The sequence below is a fragment of the Passer montanus genome, unplaced genomic scaffold (assembly GCF_014805655.1).
Source record: "Passer montanus isolate IOZ18808 unplaced genomic scaffold, ASM1480565v1 scaffold1, whole genome shotgun sequence".
Classification (NCBI taxonomy): Eukaryota; Metazoa; Chordata; class Aves; order Passeriformes; family Passeridae; genus Passer; species Passer montanus.
In genome coordinates, this window is record NW_024356504.1 from 14,998,153 (window position 1) to 15,015,973 (window position 17,821).

General features: G+C 37.6%; 1 protein-coding gene across 1 annotated transcript in view; it reads right to left on the reverse strand.

The window, feature by feature from the left end:
* Nucleotides 1-364: 364 nt before the first annotated feature.
* Nucleotides 365-17,821, reverse strand: part of GYPC (glycophorin C (Gerbich blood group)) — a 33,381-nt gene continuing 15,924 nt past the window's right edge. The window contains exons 2-3 of the mRNA XM_039722458.1: nucleotides 8,447-8,497; nucleotides 365-6,214 (exon numbers count right to left, since the gene is read on the reverse strand). Coding sequence (XP_039578392.1) covers nucleotides 6,018-6,214; nucleotides 8,447-8,497 — 248 coding nt within the window. The 3' untranslated portion in view covers nucleotides 365-6,017. The remainder of the gene's footprint in view (nucleotides 6,215-8,446; nucleotides 8,498-17,821) is intronic.

Consider the following 17,821-nt stretch of genomic DNA (forward strand, 5'->3'; position numbering starts at 1 on the left):
AGCCAACAGCAAATAGCCATTAGATATTTATAATCAGCCCAGAATTTTTTAAGAATACCATCCCTTAGATCACAGAGCAGTGCACAGGTCCACACAGACATCCACAGGGTAATGTTTCTTCAGAGAGAACAATTGTTTGATTTCTCATTTGAAGGTTGACTCCTTCTTAGATCTATCAAAGCTTCTCTGGCTTTTTAATGCAAACACCAGCAGTATATCTTTTAGGGTTTGTATGCTCTATTAAGAAAAAGTCTAGCTGACTATTCCTTTTTGATCTACATTCACATGAAAGCAACATAATTGGCAATTCTAAAAGATTATGATGTTTTGAAAAAGAAGAAAAATATGAGAAGAGCCTTTTAAATGCTGAAAATTAGAACTTTAATTATAAAGTTATTAATTTCTTAATATTTTTTCCATTCAGTAAATTTATACCATCAGTGTATTAATAACTTTGGTAAATACAAACATTGTAGTCAGCTTTAACATAAATCAGCAGTAAGCTTTGGATGCTCTTTTATCCATTCCTTTCATAGCAATGCTGCAATCCAAACAGTCTTTAGTACAACATATCAGATACTTTCCATTATACATACAGTTCAAAACAACAGAAAAGGTGTAAAGGCAAGATGTTATGCTGAAAGATCAGCACTTACAAAGACTGTATTTTAATTTACTGTGTTTCTTTCTGGCATGTGTGGAAATACAATTTGTTTTGCTGGAAGGATAAATATGATTCACAAAATGCTTCTCCCACTGAATGTGGTTGTCCCAACCACACAGGGAATGGGCACGTAGAATAAGGATCCCTTATTTTCAGTTGCAATACTACTGTCTTGGATTAGAGAAGGATCTCTACTACAACAAATATCTAATGTTTTTGTAATATGGTTGGAATTTTTGCTCACCATCTATGTTTTATTTTGATATTGTTATCTTCCTTTATATACCCAAATTTCCAGACATCAGATGTGAGTCCATTGCTTATTCAAGTATTTAGTATTCTCTCCTGAATGAACTGCTGCTGTGAGGCTTCTGCACTTTCTAAACATACAAAGCTTTCTTATGTGAAGAACAAGAGATTTTAGAAAATACAATAAACAGCTTTTAATACATTTAATGGGAGTGTCCTGTTGGTGTGTATGTATCATCATTTTTTGATTGGACTTGCACACACAAGGAATCCAAACATCTCATTTAATTTAAAGAGAACATCCCATAAAATTCAAAGAAATTTGTTGTCAGCAGTTACAGAGCAAACACACTGATTTATCCAAACAAGAATATCTATTTTGTTTGAAGAAAAACTTCTCTCCATCCCTATTGGCATCAGATTACCTTCTTTTGCTCTGCATCTTTTTACTGATTTTCTCAGCATCTTGTCTCAGTGTTTCCTCTGTTCTGTGAGGAATTCTTGCAGGTTTCAACTAGTCTTTTTCTGCTTATCATGAGACTATAAATGTTTCAGCACTTTGTCTGCCTTCCTTGTTCAAAGAAAATAGTCCTTTCTAGTTCCATGTGCTGATGTACCCCCATGATCCCTAGATTTGATTTAAGAGAAAACTTGATGTTCTGAGAAATCCCATAGTCCTATTTTTAACAGTATCCCAAAGTGATTTGGTCTTGGTATTCTAAAAAGAAAAAAAATTACATACATGTATATCTCTATATGTCTTGTTTCCTTGACAAGTGGCTGACTAAATTCTCCTCAGGCCTGTGTTAACGTGCAATGGCATATTGGAACTGGGGAAAAACCTGGAACAATAGAGGCCAAGCCCCAGAAAAAATGCACACCAGGTCCATGGTCTGGTTGACCAGATACACAATTGGAACTGACTTCTTTTAGACAGAAATACTCTGCTGAGCTGTAAAGATGCTTCAGAAGCTGAGATAGGCAAGTAGTCATTTTTGTGCAGGGGAGGATTGTCAGTTATGCTCATAAAGTTAGAAGAAATTGAGCTTGAGATGTTAAGGCAGAATGTCAGAATATTGAAACTGTGAAAATTTTTTCAAAGACTGACAAAATGAAATGGTTTAAAGGAGATTAATTTCCCTTTGGAAGGGATTATTTTTATCAGTGAAAGAATTTGAAAGCTTCATGAAGCCACTCTTAAAGCTCACTAATGTCACCAGAAACACTATGTTTAATTTTTGTCATTTCCATATATCTTAAAAAAATATCCTGTGTTCCTACAGGATCATATTTATTTTCTGTCTGCCAACTTCAGCAAATATTGGTCATTTTGGTGCACTGCTTTCCCATACATCATTGAAAAATTACTTAGTTATACTTGTAAATGTGGACCTATAACTTCCTATGCAAAGATGGGATAAAATACATTTTCACAGGGCATTAAGGCATGAGGACAAAATCAGGTGGCTTGAGGGATCATCGTAGTGATACCTTGTTTAGGGAGAAACATTGGAGATGGTCGCTGGATATTTATAGCACTAAATTTAACAACTACAGAACTTACAGTGATATTTTTTGACCTGTTGTCTGTAAATCTGACTCAAGTCAGATTGGTCACGTTTGATCAAATTTGTTGTAGGATTGGCAATCCAAACCTAAAACCTTTCTGAAAACTCTTACTGGCTAGCAGAGAGGGGCAAAGCACCTTCACAGATAAAAATAGGTAAATAAATACATAAGTAAATGACTAATCCTTTGCCATAGAGAAGGCAGTAGAGATCCAGATGGGAGCTGAGGGAATGCAAGCAAGAACAGCAGCCACAGCTGAGAAAATGAGGCACCAAAGAGCTGCAGGACAACAGGCCACAGCATTAGAGAGACCTGACTTGTGGGGGAAGAAGAATCTGTTTTATAAATTATTCTATTCAGGAAGCAAATTGTAAAAGTCATTTAACCATCAGTGATGAAAAGCTACGGCTGCCAACTGAGATGTCTCAGCCTTGTACACAATGTTTGTTTTAGCACAGCATGCTGCTTGCAGAAGGATGTTTTGCTAATTAGTTGTTACAGTTATAGGAAGTTTGCAATGCACTCTTTTTACAACTAAATTGAATGACTCAAGACAGTAGAGTTATTGTATGAGTAAAAAACAGCAGGATGAGGCTGTTAGAATATGAATTAGAATGTGATTAGAGTGTGCCAGTCACCTGATATCATGAGATTTCTTCATTACAAAGTTTTTCCTGAAGAAAACAGAGAAATAGAAAATCTCCACAAACCATTTCTTCTATCTTTTGAGTGTGCTTAAGTAATTTCTAAATACACAAGGTCCTGAAACCCAGAAGGACACAGTAAAGAAATACTGAAACCACAGCTCATGACTGAAGTGCTGCTGCCCAGCTATTCAAAGTGGCTTGTTACTAACAAGGAAGCTGTTCCAGAATGCTTGGACTGTTTGTCAGCCTAGATAAATAGGGAAAATGGGATAAAGATTGTTAATTAAACTACAAAGGAGAGATATAGTCAGAGACCAGAAGATGCGTTGAGATTTAAGGGAAACAATGACACAAAGTCTGAAGCTGACTGAACTGGTAAGAATTGGGCGAGCTCCTCTGAGCTCATGCTATACGATAGAAAATCAGGCCTCTACAATTCCAGCGTGGCATTTTGTCTAAATCATAATTTAAAAACTCACACCCACACCAAAAGAAACACTAAGTCTGGTTCCTGTGTGTAACAGGTACAACACAGGTGTCTAATTAAAATCTGCAAGCTCAACTTGCAAAAGCCAGAATTTCATGACGAGAAGAGAGGCAGGAATTTATTCCTTATGCCCATCACACTTTTCTGTAAAGTCAATTTTCTTTAACAGTTATAGTAATGTTACATGTTCTGAATGTATGAAATGGGATAAAAGGCTGGTAGTCCTCTACAGGTCCTGCTAGGGCTGGAGGAAAATTCTTTGGTGTTCCCACGCTTTTTGTGGGAGATGCAGCTCAAGTCACTCCAGTTATCTTCTTCTCAGAGGAAATAGTTACATTTTTACTGAACTGGAGGATCAGGCGTCTTCAGTTTTATAAACTCAGTCTTACAGTTAAGAGATTTTTTTCTAACACTTTTCTTAGAGAAATAAAATAGTTCCTATTTAAAAAGTAGTAAAATGATTAAAATATGAATGGGTCAGGAGATAGGTGCATAATATCAAAATATTTGAGCTCTCTGTTTTGTGCATTTTATACTGCACTAGCCACAGAACACAATGTGGTTCTGCAATGGTATGTTACAGAAAGCATCTCAAGCATTTAATAAATTTGGCACGAGTTTCACATTCTTTGGTTAAAATGCTAACACATGTGGATTTAAGATTCAAAATAAAAGGTATTTGGATTCTAAAAATAATTCAGAGTCTTCTTCAGAGTCTTCTTCAAGTACTGACAAAAGACTGAGACTATGACTGAAAGACAAATATGTCTTGTTTCTTCAGTTGGGTCCTCAGAGTCTTGCCTTGCTCAGATCTCTTACAGCATTTTTGAGGCCAGTGTCAGTAATGAACACCAGAGTCCAGGAGCTTTCCAAGATTTGGTGCCAAGAAGTGAGCACAAGTGATCAGCAACTGTGTCTTGAAAGCACAGCTGTAGATGACTTTATATATATATATACACACATGTCTATAGATCAAAGCACAGGAAAAAATATATCAGCTTGCGCAGAGCTCATCAGTATCTTATTTGTTATCTTGTATTTCTCCACCTCTATTTTCAGTAGTCCAGGGCACCATGACAGTTGTGGATGAGCAGGTGCAGAGAACAATTATCCTGTTTCTGGAGGTAACTGTGGGCTTCAATTAGGAAGCAAACTTACTGGGGTAAAGAAACTCATCACCGTTGATTCTTAGGTGAGGAATAAGATCTTTTCATGTGACCCACCATGAATAATCTATTTATTTATTTATTTATTTATAATAAAGCATTGATGTCAGTGTAATTCTCTGGTCTAGCACACTGCAAAGGATACACAGAAGCCATACAGAGTGAGAAACAAAGCCAGTGGGATGCAGATGAACAAGCTTCTTTATAGCGATAGTCATAAGGTTTCATTTGTGAAAGATGTACTCATATCTGCACCAGAACTGAATTCCTCTCCCTGCAAAAATCTACAGTCCTGCTGGCGGGCACTCAGAGAATTTTCTAATGCAAAATAAATAAATAAATATTCAGGCAAAAATATCTTACATGAAAAAAAGTGTAGCTGAGCTCCACTGTTTTAAAGGGCCTGCTCAAACCAGGATGCTTTACCTTTTAATATCTATCTATTTATGCATGTGTGCAGAAAACCTACAGACTAACTGGAATCATATTTGTACATCTACTGACTGTATTGTAAATTCCAACATTTCACAGTTCTCAAGCTGCCATGCAGAGAAAGTCAGTAATAAATCCTTCACTCTTACCTTTTCCATGTTTTCCAAGAGTTTTATTTCTTTGAAGTGTCTTTGATTTTTATATATATATAAAATTCAAATATTAAAAAAAGAAATCCCAGTGTAAATCCCCCCCAAAAAAACCAAGATAAATGCCCCTGTGCCAATAAAAATGCACATTTAAGGGGATGGGGGGGGATATCTGGGCTATAGATTTATTTTTTTTCAAGCTAGATCACCTTTATCTAGTTTAATGTTTGTTCTGTTACCATTTGAAATTCAATTTCAGGTAGTTCTTCATCATATCAGAATAGGATGCATCATTAACTCTAAGAGGATGTTTTCATTTGGCATCTGCTATTTTCACCAAATGTCAAGGCTTGACATTTGCTATCTTTATCTGGTTTTGGTGTATCACTCATACTGAGATTTTGTTTCTTCTTATCTGATATTGATTTCAACTGTGACCAGCTGTGTTGCTAATAAAATCAACAGGCAAGTATCTGGCATTTAGTTCTTCACTGCTAGAGGAAAAGAAACAACCCAGTGACAAAAAAAGTAGAGAGATACTTTTCAATTAGGATGCTCGCCTGTATCCTCATATTATCCATCTCTTAGTACTCCTGTTGATGTTATACTTCTGACTGATTCCCTCGGGGAGGTCTCCATGGAAATCCTTGCCTCTCAGATGAAATATTCCTTTTTGCTCTCATCCACTGCTTCCTGGAGAGCGGGGTCGTTTTTCAAAGCGGCGTCGGCGCTTTCGGCGAACTCGGTTCCCTTGGCCTCGTTGGTGTGGTAGGTGCCCTTGTGCCTGTACATGTAGCGCACCATCACCACCAGCAGGCAAATGAGGACGAATACCACGGCAGCTATCACACCTAGGGCAAAGAAACCACTTAAATGTATCACCAGGGATAAAATACGAGAAGTGTCTCACAGCCAGACATCATGACTGAGTTTCTGGGTAGGGAAAAGCCCATGTGTTGTAAGGAGTTTGCATGTGGAAGTGGCCACAGTCAGAACATGCTACAAAAAACAAGGTGGGATAAAGATACTGCAGGAATACTGGAAAAGTTCTCACTAGCTTTCTTTTAAATCAATGGCTTTATTTGATTGAACATATTGCAGCTGAAAGTTAATTTCAAAATGAGGAGAAATAAAAGAACATAAAGGAAAACCAATAGGTTTCTTTCATCCTTCTGGTACTGGGGTGGGGGGTGTTGAAGACAACCCAACACTGCCTTCTCAAGTGTTCTCAATTTCAGGAAATGTTCAGGGCACTGAGCATTTCACAGGGGACATTCAACAAATAGCAGGAGCTGTGTGACTCTGGAACTGCTCTGTACTTGGAAGCTGCCATTTCATTCTGTGCTTTAACTAAGAAAGTTTGATTATAATGATTGTGAAAGTAACATCTGGCAGAAGGAAGGGCTTCTGGGTAGATCTTTCTTGTCTCCTGGACTAATTTCCAGTTATGTGTTGACTGGACAAAAATTTCTATAGGTGACCTCAATGTGCATAGGAGTAAATGATGAATGGAAACACTTCTAGTGAAAAAAAAAAGTAGATTCATTATTCTTTTCCATTGTGAAAGGTAGAAGTCCATAAAAGAGACAAGTTCATGGCAAGTCCATTCTTAAAAAATCTACAAACTCTATCTTTTCTCCCAGATCAAATTATTGACTTAAAATTCTGAAAAAATTAAGTATTTTGGAGTATATTCATCTTGTTTGACTTTTATAATTTTTTAAAAAATATTTTTTGCATGGATGTGCTTATATACATTTTTTGCTGTGATTCTGTATGAGTACATGATACTGAGCTGATGCTATATTCATATGAATCCAGGAATATGCCAAATATTAAAGAAATACACAATAAAAAGAACTTGAACAAGACATTCCTAGGGCTTCCTCTGCTGTCAGTGTGTGTGTGGCGTCCTTTCTTCTAGAAGTAAATTTTATGTTTTGTCAGAAGAATTGTCAGTAGAAATGCCTACTACTCTGCAGAGCCAATGAGGGGAAGGTGGAGAGTAACTCTTTTCTGCATCTTATATTCAAGATAAGTGGCAAGAGTGGGTATCTCCAAAGCTTTAGATTTATCAGCATCAGTAAACTGAGTGTGGATACCCTACTGGCATAAAAACGTAATAGACGGAATATTAGCAGGGTAAATAAAGATTATAACTCTGTCTTTAAAGATATAGTATATATAATTAACATTACCCTCCAGATTTTATGGTGCTTGGTTCTGGAAGGTAAAGTTACTGCTAGTAGAAATAAAATTGCTTATACAAAGAACTTCAAGTTGAAAATAATATCATGGTTGCAGCATGGGCTTCATCAATTTTTAGGACCTCAGTGGTATCCCTTGACACAAGAGGCTCTAATAGGCTTTAGATGTAGCACAATATTAATAAGCCTAGGGGACTAAGTACAAATCAATTTACCTGCTACTTGTTCATAGAAAGCTGAAATTAAAGTTACAGGAGATGGGACCTGAGGGAAATATAGCAGAACCTCACCAATTTGCACTAATGATTGGTATAGCCCCTTGTGAATGACTGAAATTAGTGTGTTAGCATGGAAATGAACAAACACAATAAAAATAAAAAGACAGGTTCACTCCGTGAGCGTAGCTTTGCTCATTTATTCTGACAACTGTATTTAGTTTAAATGCATGAGAGAGCTTTAATGGAACACCAGGAAATAGAATGTGGTGAATTCTGTAACAATAAAGGGTCAGCTGGTGTAAGCTAACATCGTTCAAATCAGTGGTGCTCCACCAGTTCTGTACTAAAGGACAAGCTTGACCCAGTGAATACTGAAGGAAATCAGAGTCTGACTTTTCTGTTGGACTGTATGGTATTTTGTCCAAAAATGGGGAATGGATGAGGGTGGTAGTGCTCAGTATATGGTTTGTGCTCATTATCTCATCTTGTTATCTTCCCAATAGCCCATCTGGGAGCAGATTTCCCACTGGCCTAATTAACTCTAATTGTGCCGCTCCTGTTGTCTTGTCAGCGAAGTAGGGGTTTTGCAAAATGCAAGAAATCAACAAACCTGCTGTTTTAATTCTTGTGGTGCTGCTTAACACGGTCTGCTACTCACCTCCAATAACAGCCACATCTGCTCCAGCTGTGGGGCTCTCCACTTCTCCATCTATAAATAGAATAGAACATAAAAAAGTTAATTATAAAAAAGAAATTGGATCATATGGAGGAGCAGGGACTGTACTGGCAGTTTTGTATTATTTTAACCTGTGAAACTGGGAACTTAATCAATATCTCTTGTTAGCAAAAGACATTTATGAAACTTCACGTTAGAGTTAGCCTTACTGTAACAGTTTTCTGCCATCACAACACTGGAAAAGAAATAGCTAGCACATTATGCAAACTATCATGGGCCCCAGGGAAACACCTACTGTGTATTATGAGCACTTACCTGTAACATCCTCCAGTGAATGCTTAAATTAAGAGCATTTAGGTACTGTGATTACTCTCAGAAAGGTAGTTTTGGGAAAAAAAAAGGTTGATGTCTATTTATTTTCCCATTTATGGCTCTCCAGAGCATGGTCTGGATCTTGATTTGGTGCAAATTAATCTATGTGCATTGATTTCAATTAATATTTAGTTATCTGCAATGTCTTGTTTTTAATCTTTGCATTTGTTTTCTTTTCAGATTACATTTGGAATCATGGCCAGCCTCTCATGTGTGTGGTATAAAACAGTCCCCACTTAGGGTAAGTCTGAATTCAGTGCTGACAAATCAAATAACATAATAGCATTATAATTTATTCAAAGTTTTATAAAAAATTTCCCTTTGGTAAATGTAGTACATAGAAAACTTCTCTGGAAAAGGTGAAAATGTAAGTCCAAATCCTTCTATAAACTCAAGAGTAGACACTATGGTTGATACCTGGGTTGACTTGTGCTATATCTGTATGTATGATTCAAGGACAAAACACTATCAGCAGTTTTCTCCTTGCTCATGTCCAGTGTCAATTTGCAACAAACTGAGGAGAGATGAGATTCAAAGGATCTACCTTCTTTTCAAACATGGGAGGTGATATTTTTAGAAAGTAAGAGTGTTTTTCTCTCCCCCAGAGATCCTTCCCGCATTTTCTTCCATCTATATACTGATGGAAAGATTGAGCACATCTTCTGTAATTTAAAAACTCTTATTATGTCTATGTCTATTCAAAACCCAGTGCTCAGAAGAGATTAATTGCCTCAAGGTCAAAATGCTCTGTATTTCTTCATACACCAAATACATGCTGCATGCCAAAAAAGCAGGCTCCTCTGCAGCAATCAAACACTTGAAGGTGTGAATTCCAAAGTGCTTCCCAAGCCACACAGCTTGCTGCCAAACATTAACTCCAGCTCAAATTATTATCCCCTTAATTAAAAAAGGGTTTATGAGTAACTCTCTGCTCATACCTGGCATTCTTAGGTGCCTCTCAGATTCAGATAACAAGCAGGTGCCTTATCTCTAGGACTTACCATCACAGTGCTTTTTGATAATGATTACAGTATCATCACTTTGCAGAAAAGTTTTCATTTCTATCTTTCTAAGTTTGCAACAGATTGCAGGACTCATCTTGAGCTATGGTACAGCTGGCACTGATCTGCTAAGCTGGCAGTGCTGTGCCCTTCAGCTGACACCGTGATGTGGCTTCTCTCACCACAGCTCCCATTTTACTACAATAACCAGGCCCTGACTACTCCTTTGTCTGTCTCCTTTTGACCACAGAACAGGCTTGCTGTCCTCCCAGACCGCCTTTTGCTACATCAATTGGAGTGCCAGAACATTGCAGCTACCACCAATGACCAGACAGCCAAGGTCTGCTCCCCAGACCAGTTTTGGAGCAATGTTGAGGGAGATCACAGAGACACCTCTTAATCCCTGTTTCACTGTCTCTGAAATTTCACTTTGTCCAAAAATAGCGATGTGATTCATGGCAATATTACAGTATTGCTAGGCAGGTGTGAAAGTATCGGCGTTGTTCGAGGTTCAAGCAGTGTCATCCTTCCTGAAGTATGGCTGAGGAACATGCAAGGCATGTGTGATGGAATGAGACCATCTTCCCTGAGCAGCAGTGAAACAGCAGCTGCTGTCCAGAAGGGAATCTGTGCTTGGCCAGGAACCTCAGCATGGCCTCTCTAAACTCAGTCCGTGTGAGAAATACAGTGCATTACTGTACCAATGAGGACTGAATCTTCCCTTTCTGAGTTAAAAAAGACATCCAGCTTCCTGAAGGAATTTTTAGCTCAGCAATGGCTTTGGCCTTCTTGTACCTTCTTTATTCTGTTCTTCACATGAAGAGTCCTCAGAGGTCTGTGTTTCTATAGCTGATGTTGCACCTGTTTTGATTGTTTCCCTTTGTTTCAAGGACATCTTTTGTGTTATCTGTTGCTAAATTGTCATTGCAAAACTTCATTACCCTGTTATATTGGCCCTTGTCCAGCTACAAACTAGTTCTGAAAGTGCTTGAACATTGTTGTTATTTACTGCCACTGGTTACCATGACACACAGAAATCAAAAGATTGTGGGGAAACATGTTTTTCATAAAATTTCTGGCCATCAGAATGAGTTGACCAAATCAAGAATAGAACACACAGATCAAATTGTCTGTTGCTGGAAAGTATGTTTCTAAAAGCCAGAACGATGAGAAAGAAATGCTTTTGTGTCATGACCTGAAATTCATCAAATTCCAGTTTTGCTCATAAACTTACAGATAAGGAATTTTTGCAATAGAATGACAATTGCTACCTGTCTCATTCTCATCAATCACATCCTGCTGAGAAGGCAGCAGTCTGTGAAAGTCCCAGAATTATTCCTGACTTAAATACTGCAAGCAGATCTCTGGCTTCGTGCTTCACAGATGGCACTCCAGTGCAACTGACTTGTATGTTAACATAACCAGTGGTGACTCATTCCTGCTAAATTTGTTGGTAAATTTGTTAAACTACCTCCTTCAGGTACAATTTTCCAACAAAACTTGATTTGTATGAATTTTAGTAGTTTCCTCCCACCCCCTAGTTTTAATCTATCCCCTTCCATTTTGGCTAAGGAACACTTGTTTGAAGTGGGCTTGTTAGGCAGTGAAAATCTTAGCTTGAGGTTCAGCACTCTCCTATTCTCATGATGCACTTTTCTGACAGTTGCAATGATTTCTTTTGTTCCATAAATTGCAAATCTGAACCGCTAAAAGCCATAAATCACTTCCTGCCCCAAAATTCTGACACCGGTTTTAAAACATTTTTTATTTATTTAATTTACACTTTCTTTATATCTGAGCTTCATTCAAGTAGATCTTTCCAGTTCTTCATTACAATGCCAAGGACTAAATGTGCTTTGTAGATGGAAAGTGAGCATTTGGCATGATTTTGTGACACCACAGAACAGGTCTTTAAGGAAAACACAAAGTATAATGGCAGTCCTGATAATGATGCAAGACTTATTACTGAGCAAGACTTCCACTTTAGAAGCCTAACCATGTTAAGACATTCCAAATGACAAGCTGTTCAACTTACATGGTGGTGGGAAAGGGCATATTCACCTCCCAAATGCTTTCTCCCATTCAGCATAGAAAGCTCAGAGGTAGGATCTTGCTCCTTGCAGGAAACAATACTTTTAAGTGATTCTGTGGCTACTATCAGTGGCACATGGAATAAACTTGTAGAAAGCTTCAAGCTTTCTAATTTTCAGGCATCATTTTTGCCTGCTAAATTAGTTTCCAGGAAAGAAAAACCACCAAAACATTATTTGTACTCTTGGTGGTTCTGGAGTCAGGACTGTAGTAAACAATTTAAGCACCTACATGTTTGATTACTGTGGATTTACACATGGGAAAAGCATGAAAGGAAAACCATACCTGCAAGGTGACCCCCATTTGGCAGATTTGACAGGAATGCATGGGAATGACCCTACAGGATAGATCTCATCTACTGGTGTGAACTGCCAAATCTCTACTGTGCAATCCACAAGGGCAATTTGATGGTGTAACTGTAGACCTTACCCCAGACTTCTCAAGGCCTCTGCAATTTCCTAAGATAAAGTTCCAGACTGAAGCTGGCAGTGTTGAGTAGAGAATGAAAAGCCTGAGATTACAACTCACATTGCCATGATTCCCATGCAGCTGTGGGTGATCCTGCATTTTGGAGTTTGTCAGGCCGAGTGAATATACAGATATCCGTGTGTGATAAGCAGCTCTGACAACACAGGTTTCAAAGCCACTTGACAGCAGTCAGGCAGCACTGCTCCTGCTCCTGTCTTTCAGGATCTTCCTACCCACAAGCTTGTGCTTTTGATTCTTAATAACCCCAGCATTTCTTATCAGGATGCTCCATTGCTGACTGCTAGGTTACACTCTCAGACAAAGCCTTGGCTGCTAAATTACACTCAAGTAGGTCTTTAAGTGCTTTCTTGCGCAGCCCATTCTCTCTCTTGATGCTCCTGTTCATTGCATAAGAAGTGGCTGAAATTCATTCAATCCACGTGAATGATGGGTTGAACATAAGGCAGCCATTTCCTTCTCAGGGCTTTCCTAGGCATGCAGGCTAGGAAACACACAGGAAAATTTCATCTTGAAACAGCTCACTGAATCACTTTATGAAAAACTGCTGCTATTGGGACTTTCCAGGTGAGGAACATCTCACCCTTATTTCAGGGTATCCAGGGATCTGCTTTGCAGAACCACCCCAAATACTGACTGAGTTGTTGCAGGCAGTGGTATGTAAGCAGTCTCTATCTATGGGCTGAAATGTGTCTTTAGAATTTGGCTATTAAATGTTTAATGGTTTTGTCTTAAACATTCCTACTATCTATCCATGCATGTCCAGTAAACAAGGGAGATGTTAAAATTGAATGATAGTTCATGAATCCAGTTCATGGTTCAGGCCAGATAGAGATGGAATTCAGAAGAGGGTTTTACCTCAGTATTGATTGTTCTTTGCTTCTTCCATACATTTGAAAGAGAACTTTGTTTACAACAAGATGAATTAAATACAATTTACTTAGTAATACGAGTCTAGTAAATTTTTGTCTATTTTTTTGGCTTGTATCAATTGACCTAGCACAACATACCATACTAATCTTGCCTTATTTTAAAAAAAGTTGTAATTTAAAAAGAAGATTGCCTTTTTATGTAAAGAACTTAGGTGAGGTTCTAATTGCCTCCAGTCAAGATGATACTGAGGTATTTGATTGGGTTCAGTAAAACATTATAAACTTCTGAAAGCACTGAGGAGTACATGGAGTCCACCAGTCAGCTTTTGTAGTTGTTAAAAACCGTTTCTATAACTACTGCAATTTAATTTTTTAAAAATATTCTTTATATGAAAATATATTTATCATAACTCTTCCTTTCCAAGGGGCTCTTTTTGTTCTTTGTATGCTCTTCTGCAGTCATGGTTCCTCTTGACTGGAAAAGCAGGTCCTAATGTGTCCCTGTTTTCTCCACTGATGCAAGACTTTCCTTATCACACACTTAGTATAGAAAAACTAATGAAGTCTTAACACCTCCATTGTTTATGCAACTATAGTATGTCCTCCTTGCCCTTTGGTTTATATTTGTGCCTTGCCAACACACTGCATTCATGAGAAAATCATTAATCTATTAACCTCAGCACACCAATTTAATTTACAAGCTATAGTTAGAACTGGTTCACTGCAGCTGCGTCTGTAAAAATGAGTCAAACCAACTCCTGAAAACTTCATGTTAGAAATATGTTAATTGCTCAAGCTGCTCTCTGGCCTGTTACAATATCAGATGCATCACACTGAGGCCATTCTGAGTGAAAAAAAAGTCATTACCTATTTTAATATTTGCCAGTAAGTGTGCAGTGCCCTGCCAGAGCTGGCATCTCTTGTCCCGAAGGGTCATCAGCCTGAACCCATCAATCTGACATATTCAGCTGAAAAAGTCATCACCATCTCCCATTAGACTATGAAACACATTAAGACTGCTCTTTCAAAATTAAGGAACAGTTTCTCATCTGTCAATCTGGAAAAGAGACAGAATAATTTGGCTGCCACTTGTATACTAAATTATTATAAGGGAAATAATGGTCTCATATAACAACAACAACCACATGATCTTTTGGACAAGTAAATGGATTGTGTTGAAAATGTAAGTTACATCACGCAGATTAAAAATACCTAAAAAATTAAAATGCTATGGGCCCAATTCTCTTGTTATCCCAGCTAACAAACACTTTGTCATTAATTCTAAACAGACTAAGTACAGTTTCATTCAAATAAAGGTCTGTTCAAGATTTTTGACACTTTGTAACATAGAAGGATAAAAAGCAGTTATCAAATTAGTTTAATTAGATTGTCACATAATTTTAATTTCATTTGATTCTAGTACACAGTGTTAGCAAAATAGTTTTTCACCATTCTAAAATGTTATGAAGTAAATAAGAGAAAATATGTTTTACAATGTTTGTGGAAGTAATGACTTCACTAACACACTTTCTCCTTCTTTTGTGAAGCTGAATTGCCATTGGGTCTTGGAGAAACTCAGAGATGGAGAGATACACAACAGCCATCTTGTCAAAAAGTAATCATATGATATCCCTTAATGATAAGAGGGGAAAGGAGAAAATATTAATGAAATTTGGGAAACTATTTTAGGTTAAAAATAATAAGGATCTTTTAAAAGGAACAGATATTCTATATTTTGAAATAAAAACCACATATCAAATTTAAAAAATATTAAAAAAAATTGTTTTAAAGGACTATATAAACTAAAAGACACACAGATTTTTTTAAAACTAACTTTTCCACTTATCCCCCAAAAGAACTGAAAAAGAACTGGCAGTGCCCTCAAACTGCCCTTTCAGTTTGAACTGTTTGAACCATGTACTGTTTTTTTTTTTAGTTTGAAGTTACTGGAGACTTTAACTTCATTGCTCAGGGTTGTTGAACCCTGAGAATTGCCACCAATTCTGATGGCAATTAAGTTCATCTGGCAAGTGTATTAAAATGGTCAATGCCCCCTTCGAAGTACTATAAATGTTGCAGTGACCAGTTTTTGCTGTGCTCTTATGGGAAAGCTGCTCAATGTCTGAAGACCAAATGTTGCCTTCTTATCATACAAAGGTGTATGAAGTGTGGGAACCTGGAAGAAGGTCCAATCTATTGAAAAAATGCTACATGTGGCAATTTGGAAGTTGTGTCCTGTTTTGTCTGTTTCATACATTCATGACATCACTGCAAAATTTCCTTACTTTTCCATGGAAATAGGTTAATGTAACCAGGCCATCATTTACATTTTTCCTCTATGGCAATCAAAGCCAGCTCATATATAACATCTTCCTGGGGAAGATAAATTGACCTGGAATTGTTTCATTGAGGAAGGAGTGACAAATGGAGTATGAATCAATCTGTCACGTACAATCCATGATCAGGACATTTTCCTGCCTTTGCCTCTCCTCCTCCCACCTTTTCCCTCTTCATCAGAGCAGAGTACTCCTTTTGAAGGCTTTTTAATTGGGAGGTTTTGAAAGAAACACTAAATTAAATATCCAGTGAATCTGATGATTCTTGCTAATTTCTGCCTGCCTTTCCTCCAAAGTCAACAATTTTAAGTTCTATTCATTTTTTGTTGAATCAGAATGGGAACAAACCAGCCATTTGCTCCTGCACTGAGGTCAAAGCTGAATAGACAGGAGTCGCTGGCTTAACTGATTAATCATTGCAGAAGTTGCAGAAGACCATAGGAAATCTAAGCAGCTGACCACAGACAGTGAAAGCCCATCTCATGACCTGTAGCTGATAATTATCCTATAAATCTCAAGAAACAGTTTATGAAAACAGCATTTCCCACTGATCTAAATTTTTCATGTCAAAAACGTAAGTATAAAACTTTGAGTCAGAACCTTTTAGTGAACAGTCAGAGGCCAAGAAATCTTGGAGTAGGTGTTTTTTCCTTCCCAGTCCCTTGTGTAAGTGGTTACATGAAGCATAAGACAACTTAACTGCTAAACTGCTTGTAATTATTTACCAAGACAAGCTTTTAATTTGTACCTAACAGGTCTAGCAGCCTCAGACCAGACTCTCAAGCCTTTGGATTGTTTCTTAAGAGGATAAGATGATCTCTGTATCTTAATGTTGTTGTACTTGATTTTATGACTGAAATAACTTCTAAAAATTAGGTTTTGGTTTACATTTGAAACATACCCTCTTTTATGGATATGGCACTAAGCATTTATAGATTTGGCACGAAGACAAACATTAGTTAAAATTAGTCCCCTTAACTAAGACACTCAGAATTACTTGCTAGAATTTGAAACATTTTCATCAAATACATTCAACAGCATTTTTGTACTGATTTTCTCTGTTCCTGCTATCTGCCTGACTGTCCTTTTATCCTTCACAAATTTTGACTCCATTATTCAACTCCCACTGTTTTTAAAGGAAAAAGCAGGCAAAGATAAGGAGTGCTTCAATTTTCATGAAAACTGCAGACTGGAGAGAAAAGGGAGACCAGAGTAGCCCAGCACTAAAGGAAAGGCAGCAAGGACTGAGCATTTTTAAGCTCTGTTTAGCAGCAGTCAGTAGTCCAGTAACCATGAGCTTTCCAGCCATCAGGCACAGAGATCCATGGGGAGCTCCTGAGGGAGGGAGGGAGCCTCTGTATACTGGGGGTGGGATTTAGGGGGGCATATATCCAAAAGCAAGTGTTCCACTGACTCTGCTGCTGGCACAAAACTCATTTTAATGAACACAGACATGCTGAGATAGAAACACGGCCATTATTCTTTTGAGGCTGATAAATGTCTGTTTCTCATTGAGATGAAAAAAGCTTGACCTTGTGCTTAAACTAGAGATGATATGATCAAACTACACATGATGTCACCTAGAAACCACCTGGAAACTGGTGAAAGCCTGATAATATTGTAAGAGTTCAAAGAATGAAGCACCAGGCTCCTATCTTAGAAAAGCATAATAATTTTGGCAGCATGGGGAGGTTCCTTCATTTATGCTCATTCCCACTGTCAATATTTTGTAGCAAAGAAGTCCAACAGGTGATAATTCTTGGAAATGGGAGTTCTCTGTGCTTTGTCCCCTGGCTTATTTGATATGAATTGTATTCAGCTCCATCCAGCTCATACACCAGTGCTTGCCTAAGGCTGTCTACTGTGTGTTGCAAGTGGAAATGTCAGGTTGTTTAGCATATGTTCTTCAGGGACACAGAGATCTTTCCTGGAGCACAGACGAGATTAATATTATTAATGGAGATATCTGTAGTGGAAACAATCTTCCAAATGCTTTGAATATTGAGCATATTAAACAAAGAAAATAAAACATATTGAAACACCTGAGAAACTTGCAAGGCAAATAGTAGCTCAGGGCAACAATATTTCTTATTTCCTAAGGATTCTTCAATGAATATGGAGATTTCTTGTGCGTATTTGTTCTAAAGACAAAGGCCACAGTATTATCTGAAAAGCATTTACGTATCAGTTCAAGCTGTC